General features: G+C 37.4%; 1 protein-coding gene across 2 annotated transcripts; it reads right to left on the bottom strand.

Moving 5' to 3' along the window:
- Positions 1 to 3,225: 3,225 nt before the first annotated feature.
- LOC140859435 (probable serine/threonine-protein kinase At1g54610) lies at positions 3,226 to 8,709 on the bottom strand. Of its 2 annotated transcripts, XM_073261207.1 has the most exons (7): positions 8,109 to 8,705; positions 7,716 to 8,018; positions 5,979 to 6,296; positions 5,456 to 5,674; positions 4,730 to 4,830; positions 4,525 to 4,645; positions 3,226 to 3,667 (listed from the first exon to the last, which is right to left on the bottom strand). In XM_073261207.1, the coding sequence occupies exons 1-7, from the start codon at positions 8,376 to 8,378 to the stop codon at positions 3,311 to 3,313; spliced, it is 1,689 nt and encodes a 562-aa protein (XP_073117308.1). In that variant the 5' UTR covers positions 8,379 to 8,705; the 3' UTR covers positions 3,226 to 3,310. The 2 variants fall into 2 exon arrangements, with proteins under 2 accessions (XP_073117308.1, XP_073117309.1); XM_073261208.1 differs by lacking the exon at positions 7,716 to 8,018 and having other exon boundaries at positions 8,109 to 8,709.
- Positions 8,710 to 13,109: the final 4,400 nt, after the last annotated feature.

The raw sequence follows: 13,109 nt of genomic DNA on the forward strand, positions 1-13,109 counted from the left end.
CTATTTAATGGGACCTTTCCTAAGACTCCTACGTATTGAATTTTAACACCCCACACCTCCTTTAGAAGGTCCCCACGCCCCCTCTCTCTTCTCCATCTCTTCTCCCTTGAAGATCTAACGCCCAAGGAGTTTGGGCATCCCATTTCTCCATGCCCAAAAGGTATTTGGGCACCCCTTTGCTTGCTGATTTCTAGACCTTGATTGCTTCATAATCAAGAAAAAAAAAGTAAAAGAAGAAGAGAAGAAGAAGATTAAGGAAAGAATCAAAGAGATGATCGCGATCCAAGCTTCGTTCAGATTCACAGACTGATTTCTTTTAGAGAAAAAAATCAATACCGAAGAGGACTGTTCCAGACTGATCCTGAGTGGATATCTATAGTGGCCAGGTACTTGCGTGGCTAAAGAAGAACCTACTCTCTTCTAGATCTAGATTTAAAAAAGAATTTGTGAAATAGGTATGTGATCCGATCATATATTCAATTTCAGCATAAAATTCAGTATGTGCTCAATTTCAGCATATTAAGTAGATCTTAGTGTTCTATATTTTATGCATGCATAATGTAGATTAAAAAGATATTTTAATCTTCTATTTTACTGCATTGTTTAGAAAGAAAATTTTTGAAATATATATACATACTCCGACACCAAATTCCAATATCGTAATCGCATCGACCTATTTTCGATCTGAACTCGCATAAGCTCAATCCGGAACTATATTTTTCCGTATCATGTTTGTGTCAAACTTACGTGTCGTGTCAAAAATTGCCACCTCTAGGTGAAAAAAGGTCTAGCAAAAAATCCTAAAGTCCTACTCCAAACAGGACTCTAGGTTTCTCACACCTACACCTCGCAAATCTCATTATATGAGAGCATATGTGACTCCTAGCTACATTGAGAACTCCATGGCTTCCCTACAAGTACAAAATACAAATACAACAAACTGAAAAACATTAAGACAATTGATTTAGCTAGATTTGATTAAACTGATAAACACACACTTATCCTTCTCACAGTAAGAGTCCATGGACATGCAAAATGGATTTTATTTCCTAATCCAACGAAGAAGAAGATATTTACAATCAGATCTAGAAACATCAATAGTGAACACAATCATGCAAAGGTAAGAAATAAATAGTTGAAATTAGATCTATACAATCCTAGCACTAATACATGCAATTTGAATTATTGTCCTCAGCTAATGAGGTGAATATCTTGAGATCTATTAGTTTAGAATCAGATCTAAACCTTTTCCTATGAATTAAAAAATAAATTTGTGGCCTTCCTTTATCATCCAATGTGATCTATGCCATAGAAACGTATCCTGCACCTCTTTCTATCTTTGCGTTATATGTGGATTGGAATACCCAAATCCTAGGGAAGACCCTCATTCTATAGATGAGGGGAGGTCTAAGGATTTCCCTGTGAGAGAACCCGAGAGTCCTAACCAAACTATGATGAGACAAAAGATACAGATGAGGAGGCAGCTCCTTGCCACCTCCTAGGTGTCCTAGCTAGACTCTAACTTAAGAGAACTAGCTACTAAGGACCGCCACTTTTTGAAGCACGTGCCCCTAATGAGCATGCACCTTCTAGTAAGTGCGAACAAGACAAGGGTACCAGCCCTTTTACTTGGTTGGTTGCCCCTACTTGCATGCCATCGAAGGGGACCTAGGGTTGGCCCAGCTCCTGTCTTGCTTGGCCCAATCCAAATCCTTCATTTGGATTATTTCTTTCGCTCAATTTTTTTTTCAATTAAATCCAGATTTTTTTTTATCCAATCTATGAAAGAATAACCAACTGGCACCTATTTCAATTGACCTAGAGATGGATGGTATATACTAGACATATTATTAGAATAGGTCAACCTAACTTTCTATATACTCAAGGCCTATCCCTTCAAATAAGTTTAGCCATACGTAAGCTACATGGTCCAGCAAAGGGATATGGAGTCCATATCATATTATTGAACGTCGTAGGATGAGACTAGTTGGTCTCCCTATTTCTAGATAACTTACATTCTGCATTTTGGTCTCTATCGTTCCAATATCTTCATATGACCATGTGTTGCACTATCAAAACCTTAACCATACAATTTCATGGCCCATTAGAAACTTAGATTATGTCAGGCAATTTAAAAAATACATGCATGAATCTCTTTCAAAAATAATTATTATTAACTATAAAAATTTATGAAAGTAATTATTATTTCAAAACCTTTCAAGTTACTGTCCAGCTAGGTCCGATATATCTAATCACATCTTTGTTATAATATGGATAATATACCATCATGATGGTCTTCATATTGGACAACTTGACCTTCACTTGCATGTGGATCAGATAAACACTAAGCTTCCTATTAAAGACATAGTCCAAGTTATCATGGTCGATAAAATAAATTTAACAAGCAAGTTTACTAGTCTTTGGAGTATAGTAGGATATCCTGCCCTTCAAATCAACAGATCACTTACAAGTTCATGCACCCAATTCACACCTTTAGCCGTGATTGTGCTTTGCTGATGGCACACCCGGATATCAATTACAAGATCTCAGTTTGATAAAAGAAGGAATTACATAAAGTACTGTTCACCTTAGCAGTGTTATAAGTGTGATGTCTAACTTTATCTATAGCTATGAATATATTTCAAGTTCTTAATAATATCCAATCCTTACCGTTCTATCCACTTGGATAAACCTCCAATGGACTCTTTTTTTTTTTTTTTGGCTCTATGCCAATGTGTAACAGATAACGTATACTATATAATTATGTGTGGATAAGAGATAGCCACGATCTCTCAACTATTCTTTGTGTTAAATATGCAAATAGCTTTTAGAGCATATACTACTTCCAACATTAGATACATAGAAGTTGGATGTCATTTGAAATATTCAATTATCTTCAAACACATATTCCAATTTCAACCAAACTAAGCCAAAATACAAAATATTAATTTCAAAAGTAAATACAAGCTCTAGTTTTCTAAATAAAAAATGGTAGAACAATGGTTATTATATTCGCCTCGTTGTTCATCATAGAAAGGTGTTCAATGCATTTCAAAAGTTATATAGTTACATTTAATGCAACAACACAACCATGAATACCAATAGTGAATCAAATGAATTTCTATTGATAAAAGGTGTCTTTCAACTAGAAAACATAACTAGAACTTCACTATAACATTGTGCCTTATAGATTTTAAAAGCTATATATATATATATAGAATAAAATAGTGTGAATTTGTATATTAAAGAAAATTTTTATAATTTTAAGTACAAACCTTCGATGCACCTCACATGACTGTGCTGATAATGCCTAATTCCTAGATCTTATGTATGCTTTATTTTTATTCCTTGGCTCCATCAGATGAGCTTTTGAGTATGGCCTAAGTGCCCCAATTAGAACACTATGAGGGGTCATGTAATGGTATTCTTTGCTTCTGATCTTCCTCTTGCTAGTACCCCTACCTGAATGATCCACTGAACCAGGCAATGCGCCACCCAGCACTCTACTGGCTTCAACAATTGAACAATCAAATGATGAATCAATCGTGCTGAAGGATTCGGTGCTTTTATGCAACACGTCCCTTGGGAATCCGATTGCTGCATCAAGATGGGGTGGTGGAAATTTCTTGGGTCTGCTCATGATGCTTGAAGTCATCAATCTCCGTCGCTGCAAATAAGAACCAGAGATGAAGATGAGAAAGAAATAGAAAAGCAAATTAACATGAGGGATGCAGAATATCTACGTGACTCCTCTCTGAATAAGATTTAGAGTTCGATGATATTTACACTACAGCAAGGCGCAATATGGTCCGGGCTGGGGCGTGAGATAGACTAAAGAGGTAGATGATTGCTAAACAACAACATTTTTGAACCAATGAGCCTTCCCTCAAACTGAGGGTTGGTTCTCCATATCCTCATGGTCCATGTTTTTTAGGGCTGCAATATCTATTGCTTTGAGACTTTTTTCTCACATCTTAGGCATTCCCTTCTTTTTCTCGGCACACTGACACAGATCCAAGTGACTCTTACGACAACCTGCTCAAGTTTTGACTGCACTTGCACATTCTGTTAAGTCATTTACAATCATTGTACTGCCAACAACATATATGCATCTTTTATGCTCTCAATTCTAGCCCTAAGCACATCTATCTAAGCAAATTTCAGTTTTTTGTTGATTGCAGCTTTCAATCTGATGCTCCAAATATTTATTCCAGGTCACACACAGCAGAGAAAGATACCACAATTTAGGTGCCCGGTTAACCTAGTACAGCATCTCCTCAAGCACAAGTTTTCTCCCATCTTCAGATGGAAATAGTAGCAACAGTTTCCACCATAGACAACGCGGACCACCTAAGCAGACTCACAAAACTTCTACTCCTTGTTGATTTACAAATGGTTGTCTTTGCCATGTTTCTTTGAAAGTGGTTCTTAAATTTGGAGAATTTTAAAAGACAACATTGCAATTCTGTAGTATATATGCTACAATAAATAGAAGAGTTGATTACCGGAGCATTTCATACTTACATCCAGTTTCACGTATGGTTCAGCACTTGCTTCTGGAGCTAGCAGTGATCCACAGCTAAGATGTCCAAATCGGACTCTCTTCGCCGCTTCACAATTTACTTTCCCATTAATCCTCTTTTGCCTAAAGATTGAGATAAAGATATAATTTAACTTTCGGATGGGAAACACTGAAGCAAATTTTATGTAGAAGAAAACAAATACTCACCTTCTAGCTTTAGCTACCCTCAAGTTCCTGTCAATTTCTTTGGTTGGAGGATACTGAGGCAAGCTTGACGGTTCGCAGGCATAAGGCTCTGTGGTGAAAAACTGCAATGAACAGCACTTGACCAATTAAAAAGTTCTTGATTTTTTTTTCTTGTCTAGAAATTAAGCAATTTGTGCATTTACACAAATTTTTCATCCTCTAAGTTTGGGTTCTTTCCAAATCAGGAACTAGGATAAAAAGAAGTAATTGAAGGGTCAATTTATGGCTTTGCCAGTATTTGTTTCAGAACTTCAATTTTTCATTTTGTTTATAACTTGGCTGGGACTCTAGACATATTTATATCTAGAGCTTGCACATCATAAGCATAAGTTTGACCTCTTTTTAATGAATTATAAGCGAGGCTTAGCTGGGCAAATTGATTCCATCTTTGTTGGTGGGTAAGTAGTCACATAAGTAATGCGATCAATATTTTTCTTGTTTTGCTTTAAATTTTACTTTCTTATAACCAGATCGGTAAATTTCTTATTATGTTTTATGCTTTAGTTAACTTAAATCAAATCGCATGATTTTTCCATATAGGACAGAAAGTAACATGTCTACTCTTCATGATTTTTATTTTTAATACACGCTTGCTGATCACCTCAAGTGATATATAAATATTTTTTAACAAACATGAATCATTCAACAAAAATACTGCAGGGGGGGTGATTGTATCTAGATACTCACTTCACTGTTAAGAGCAGCAGTAGCTGTCCCACGCTCAGCAGGGTAAACTGCCAGAAGTGTTTCAATGAGAGACAATGAAGATGGTGGAAGGCTCGCAAATGTTTCTCCTATACAACGCTTGTATGTTCTGAAAGTAGGCTTTTGCGGCAACTTTGATTTCTTCCAATAATCCTCAGATGGGGTTCCACATAATTTAAAAATTTTGTGCAACTGTTCCACCTAAATGAGCATTAAAAATATTTGAACGTCACTGAAGTAGAACAAGATAGATAGGAATTTCCAAGAAACAGAACATAATAAACTTTCCCAAAAACTCGAACTAGAAAGTTCAAAGGATGGGAGACTTCTCGATCAATTGAAACATATGAAGGCTGTCCATGCTTTACTAGTTACTTCACCAGCTGCAACAGAGATGTCATGGAGCAAGTTCTAATTGGAATACAATGCAACATGGCATCTGATGTTTGAGAGAGCTGTGACCATTTATTATGCTATTGTGCTTATGTGCAGGAAAACAAAATACCTCTGTCCTTCCAGGCAGTATTGGCTTCCCAGTGAGCAGCTCTGCCAAAATGCAACCCACACTCCAGAGGTCAACGCCAACACCATAATGAGTAGCACCTAGTAGGAGTTCGGGAGGACGATACCATAGAGTGACGACATTACTAGTCATGGGCTGTATGTGATTGGGATCGTAGGAAGTAGCTAGTCCAAAATCAGCTATCTTAAGAATTCCTTCTTTACTAAGAAGCAGATTTGAACCCTTTATATCACGATGCAAGACACCTTGGCTGTGGCAGTGCTCAAGCCCGGAAAGTAATTGTTTCATATAGCATTTGATCTGTTACACAAGTAGAAGTACAAAGAAGGATCTTAAATGAAGAAAAACATCGACAAATAAGAGGTTTAGCACCGCAGGTACCAAAATGAATAAAGGATAAAGGAGAAGAAAAGGTTGAACATGTCTATGTTCATGCATGTGGTTTACATGAGTACATTAACTGTACTAGGATTAAACTAGGCTAAAATTTTCAGTGTTAAAATTACAAACATCAAAGGATTGCATTTGTTGACTGAAGGCCTTTCCCCTTGAAAGAAAAAACATTTGTGACTGAAGAGGCATCTGAAATCTAGATCTGTGAGGTCTATCTTTACTATTTATATTGATGGATCAAGAATCCAAATAGGTGAAAAGCTGTAAAATCGTGTGTGCAGCAATCACATAGTTTACTGCTCTTCATCTGTTCAGGAGAGGGAGCACAGAAAAGTGACTGACCAATTACCTTGGGAGACTATTTCTTTTACTGATCATTAGACATAACAAATGAAGATGCCTCATTCAGTTGAAAAGTGTATAGGAGGTTAGCAATCTTAGCAGATAAATCCAACTGACAAGTCTGAAACGATATATATAGTCTATAACTTACGGTCTATTATGGCGGACCGACTGTTTGAAACAGCTATGCTCTTTGACTTCTTTCGATTAAAAGAATCAAAATCAATTCACAATTTTATATGGGTCAAGAACAATTCAGACAATGACACGTGCAGTTCCAATAAAGATATGTCTAACATCTGGTCTAAATAGCAGTCAAGACCTTCATACTCTCTAGATTATTTTGAGGTTATTTTTAACATAAAAGTTTCAGATCAACTTGGGACTGGGTGTGGCAATGGGGACTCCCTGAGATTAAAATCAATCATCATCCTATCTTGCAAAGTATCAAAAAATAAAGCAAGCAGAATAAAATAATATAAAATAAAACAGAATAAAATAATTTTTTTCTTGTGTTTGCGTGTGTGACCATATATATATATATATATATATATAGGTAAATGCTAATTATGTTCATATTATAGTTTATTTTCAATGTAACCAAATTATCTAATTCTTAAATAACATCAAATTTTGTGCCAGCATTCCAACTCATTTTCTTTTATTTTTAATTTCGATCAATTTTTTTTCCCAAGAAAAAGACAAGTAAACTGTAGCTGAATCAAAACATGCCTAAGAACGAAGGATTCTACAAACATCCCCATAATAGAAATCACATTCACAGAGGAAGCAAAGTGAAACACAGCACTCCTCATCTCAAGACCCAATTAATCAGAAGAATAAGAAGAAGAAATACCACATAAAACCAAGATTTTTTTTCTTCTATCTTTTTTACCATGAAATGAAGGCATGGTAGTTCTCATAAAACTATTTTTTATCACCTTTCCCTCAGAGAGTGAGAGTGAGAGTGAGAGAGGGAGAGACCTGGGCCTCGGAGAATTTGACACCAGGGTAGGCGGCGAGGCCAGCGAGATCGTGGTCAAGGTACTCCAAGATGAGGTAGAGGGAAGGGGAGTCGGCGACCCGGGAGGTGGCGACGCCCTCAAGGCGGACGACGTTCGGATGGTCGAGGCGACGGAGCAGCGCGATCTCCCTCGCCATGAACCTCACCCCCTCTTCCGCCTCCTTCCCATTCACCCTCTCCACCCTTACCTTCTTCATCGCCACCACCCGCCCCGTCTCCAAATCCCTCGCCTTGTACACGTTGCTGTACGTCCCCGACCCGATCTAAACCCATAAACATCCATGTTTGAGCCACCCAATCCAAAACCCCATCTCAGTCTAATCTAGAAGAAATCGAGGGGATCCGATGCTCACCTTCTCGAGCTTCTGGAAGGAGGTGGCGCGGCGGGGGAGCCACCCGTGGAGGGCGTCGCCGGCGACGGCGGAGAGCCAGAGCGGCCAACCGGAGGGGTCGGTAGGGGCGGAGAGGATAAGGCCGAGCCGGGGATGCAGTGGCGGCGCAGTAACGCGGAAGCGGTCGTCATCGTCGTCGCCAGCGGCGGCGGCCGCGGCCGCGGAGGCGCAGAGAGCTCCGACGGGGTTGAAGCCGTCCCAGGCGGTGAGCTTACCGAGGAGGCATCCCATTCCTCATGTGGTTCTAGAGCTGCCGGCGGTGACCAGATCGCCGGCTCGCGGAAGCACAAGAAGCGATCACTGCCGGTGAGAGAGGGAAAGAGGGGAAGAAGAAGAAGAAGCGGGAAGGGGAAAGAGAGCGAATGGGTAGCCGTTGCTGTTCTCGGCTCTCTCGCATCGAGTTTAAATGGAGGCAAACTGACTCTTGTAACTCTAATTATTTACGAAAATGCCACTGTGGTTCTTTCTGGGCGAAGACGTGTTGACTTGCCCAACATGTTTAGGAGAGCATTTTTGTAGATTTTTGAAGATTGGGGGTTGTTAAGGATCCGTCGTCGTGGACTCTTGTTGGGGCATGAGGCAATGGAAGACAAAGGTTTACTGGTTTGGATTTCTTTGCGTGCTCTTGGTTTGTAGCGAGGTTGGATACGATTTTTGGAACAAAAATCATATCGGTCGAGCACCATTAAAAAATTATGGCTCTGATTCTGCCGTGTTTTTTCAAATGCCCACCTTAAAAAATGAACATAAAGATCAAATATTCTTTTCACTAACAGCGCTGTCGGCCATGTAATTACGAAAAGTATAACATCCTTTCTTTCTTATTTTTATAATATATTTTTTATCGATATATATTATATAATTAAATAATATATATATTAAATTAATCATCTAATTAATTAATATATATCTCTAAATAAATCGATATATAATTTTTAGAACATTGTGTTCGTTAATATGTAGTACACGATCAAATGATATATATCACGTAAATTAACTATCAAATAAGGCAATACACATCTCTAGAAAAATCAATAAACAGGTTTCATAATATGAAGTTTATTAATATACAATATACGACCAGATGATATATATTTAATATTAGTCATCTAATAACTCAATATATATTTTTAAATAAATTGATATATAATCTCTAAAATATCATATTTGCCGGTATATACTACATGAATGAGTGATATATATTTGTCAACTTTCTGATACATATTACATATTTCTTTAATATACATCCAGTGGTGATCCAATATATACGTCTAGATAAATTAATATATAATTTTTAAAATATATTTTTTATCTAAAAATATATATTGTATCACAGTTGGATGTGTATCACAAAATTTATGATATATATTAGGAAGTCAATAAAGATGAATCATCTGGTTATATAGTGCATTCTGATAAATATAGTGCTTCAAAACTATATATCAATTTATTTAAAAATATATATTAAATTATTAGATAATTAATTCACTGAATATATATCACCTATTTATATATTATATATCAATAAATTATATATTTTTAAAACTATATATTGATATATTTACAGATCTGCATTGATTTACTTGATGATTAATTTACTTGATACATATCACTTGGTCATATAATATATATTAATAAATAAAATATTTTAAAAATAAAATATATATATATTTTTAAATCAAAAAATTAAAGATTATATTAATATTTTTTTTTTTTGATTTTTAAGTTTTTACTTCAAGATGGGCATCAGAAGATACATGGCAAAATCAAAAGTACACCTCATAAATTTTTTCCCCGATGCTCACCCATATGATTTTTATTCAGATTTTTATGTCATCTGGAAGATGAATTTGACCCGGCCACTTTTTCAAGATATTTTTGGGAGAACATGGTAAATGGTGCAAAGGACAAGAGCGCGATCAACTATATAGTCTAACGATTTATATGCAATTAATGTTGGGTATTATGTGCAATTAAGATTGGGTACTAGATTTGTCGGGCATTTAATATGAAAAATCATAGCCTTTGTGTTATCAGGGCAGAACATATTTTGAGCTTAAAAATATTTTTTTAATTTTAATTTTATTTTATTTATATTTTTTATATTTTAAAAAATAATATTAATTTTTTTAATGGATAAAAATATATTGAGTTTGACATTTCAAAATTCGATCCATAGGAGCGAAGTCCTACTATAATAATATATTATATTAGCAAGGCTATTGACAACGGTAAATCGTCGTCGCTAATAATTATATTTATCGATAAATAATTACAATCGAAAAGAAAATCATCGTTAAAAGATCGAGATCTATTAGCGATGAATCATTTTGTTATTACCAATGACAAAGCCGTCGCTATAAATTTTAAATTTTAAATATTTATTTATTTAATTTTTATTAGTTATTAGTGACGAAGTTAATAATGCAAGTTCGCCGTCGCTAATGCAGTCTTAAAAACCCCTCTTTTTTTAATCGATTTTTTTTCCATTGCTCTCCCACATCCCCCACTCTTCCCTTGCCTCCAATCCCCCCTTTTTCATTGTCGCTCGTCGGAACCATGCCGAAGCCCCCATCCTCGCACCCCAGTCCTCACGCCGCTTCCCCCTACCGGATTTGCTACCCCTGCACCAGATCTGCTGCCTCTGCATTGGATATGTGCCCTCGCCTCCCCCATTCTTCCCCCACCATGCGTCGAAAGCTTGCCAAAGCCCATGTCCCCGCAGCCTAGTCCCCACGCCGCCATCCCCGCATCGGATCCGCTGTCCCTACGTCGGATCCACCATCCCCTACTCCGGATCCGAAGTCTATGTGTCGGTGTTGGAAATAGTGTCCCAAAGTCAATCGTCAGCCTGTGGACGGTTGTGCTCATTTTTGTATTTGTACATGAATTATGAATTAATAAAAATTATTTTGATATTTTTTCATCACAAAATGTTTCATCTTCTAATGAACTCCTATGTTGTGGTGAAGTCCTTAGGACTATTTAGACTCGACAAAGGAGGATTTGTCGTTTAGTCCTTAAATCTGTTCGCGACCAAATGATACGTTGTTACCAAGGACGACAACTTTTATCAAGCATAGGTCGTTGTATGCCATATAGGTTGGTTGTCCTCTTAACCAATGAGTGTGGAGACACTGGTATGGCATACAGGTGAGATGTAAGGGTACATCTGTACTGAACGTGACCGACTCCGGAGCTATTTCTGCTGTCAAGATTTGCTCCGATGGAATATTAGTATAAATATTCCTCCGACCTGAGACCGTCATGGTGACTTGCAAGCAACTCACTGCACTTAGGCACTGGACTACCTGAATTTCTAATTCAGTGACGGAAGGTTGCTGGGTATAGTCAAGTACTTGACTTGTCGGTGCGTGTGTCAAGATGGGATTGACCACTTCAGTTTAGGAGCTGTGTACAGTCGTGTTTCAATTTAGCAAAATCTTGACCAGGGTAGTCCTTCTGAGGAGTCACAGGACTGTTTGAGTTGAGCACGATTCGGATGATCTGATCAGGGTTGACAGTTTAACCCTGAGTCATCCTAAACACAGGGGTCAAAAAGATGAATTATACAATAACCATATTCATGTAGCTTCTGAGTGTTGCGATTGTGACTCTTCGACCTATTCGGATGTCGGGTACCATTGCTAGATGGTCACTTCGATTAGTACAGGAATTGGTTCCTTTGCTATCGGCTTAGGTTCGAACCTGTGGGGTCACACACATTAGAGGTTCCTATCTGATCTGATGGCTGGTGTAGAATCCTACATGTTTGGGACTTAGTGATCGAGAATCAAGATTCTCTGATCATGAGTTCCACACATTATGGGTACCGGGGTCAAGAGTCCCACTGGTTGGGACTTTTCGATCAGGGTTACATATCGATGAATTCTGATGCCTGATTGCCCATCGAATTTGGACTCACTATCTGATCTGATGGCTGGTTAGAATCCTACATGTTTGGGACTTAGTGATCGAGAATCAAAATTCTCTAATCACGAGTTCCACACATTATGGGTACCGGGGTCAAGAGTCCCACTGGTTGGGACTTTTCGATCAGGGTTACATATCGATGAATTCTGATGCCCGATTGCCCATCGAATTTGGACTCAGTATTTATGAGAGGTTTAATTAGTGATTTGATCGCTAATTAACTCAATTTGATTGAGTAATTATTTTTGGATCAAGTCCAATTAAATTGGATTCAGTTGGATTTGACTCGATTAAGTTAAGAGTTGACCTAATTATCGAGATGGTTTGGTCCCTGATTTGATCAGGGGTTGGGCTTAGTCAATTTCTGATTTGATTAGGATTTTGTTGAGTCTAATTAAGCCTAATTAAGTTAGGTTTAAATTAGTCTAATTGGACCTAACTTATTTGGTTCAATTAGGTTGGTTTAAATAATGAAACCACCTTGACTCAATCTCCATGCGCCACCTCACTTCTATTGCACCCATTTGAATTCATGAGAAGAAACTTCTCATAAATTATTTCCTCACGCCAAGCCCTCTCCACGCCCCACTTTAATGTGCCAAATGAATGGATAAGGATGATTGGTTGGCCATTCAAATTCAAAATAAAGTTTGAATTTGAATGGGCAATCAATCTTTGCACCTTATCCCTTTTTTTACACCCCATTTATTACATGAGAAAAGGTTTCTCATGAAATCACTCCATGCACAATTTAAGCCATGCCTCACGCCTTTTGTGGATAAGGGATGAGTTGGTGTCCATTTGAATTCAAAATTTGATTTGAATTCAAATGTGCAATTACTCATCTTTATCCTTTCTTTTGGATAAGACGTTTGACGTTGTTATAAAAGGAGGAGAAGAGTGGGGCATGCAAGAAGAAAATTTTTGAAGAAAAATTCTGGACGTGAGAAGTTTTGTGCATGAGAAGGAAGTCCATATCCTTCCAAGAGAAAAAGAAAGAAAAGAAAGAAAAGTGGGTGCAAGGTTTCC

The sequence above is a fragment of the Elaeis guineensis genome, chromosome 7 (genome assembly GCF_000442705.2).
Source record: "Elaeis guineensis isolate ETL-2024a chromosome 7, EG11, whole genome shotgun sequence".
NCBI classification, from domain to species: Eukaryota; Viridiplantae; Streptophyta; class Magnoliopsida; order Arecales; family Arecaceae; genus Elaeis; species Elaeis guineensis.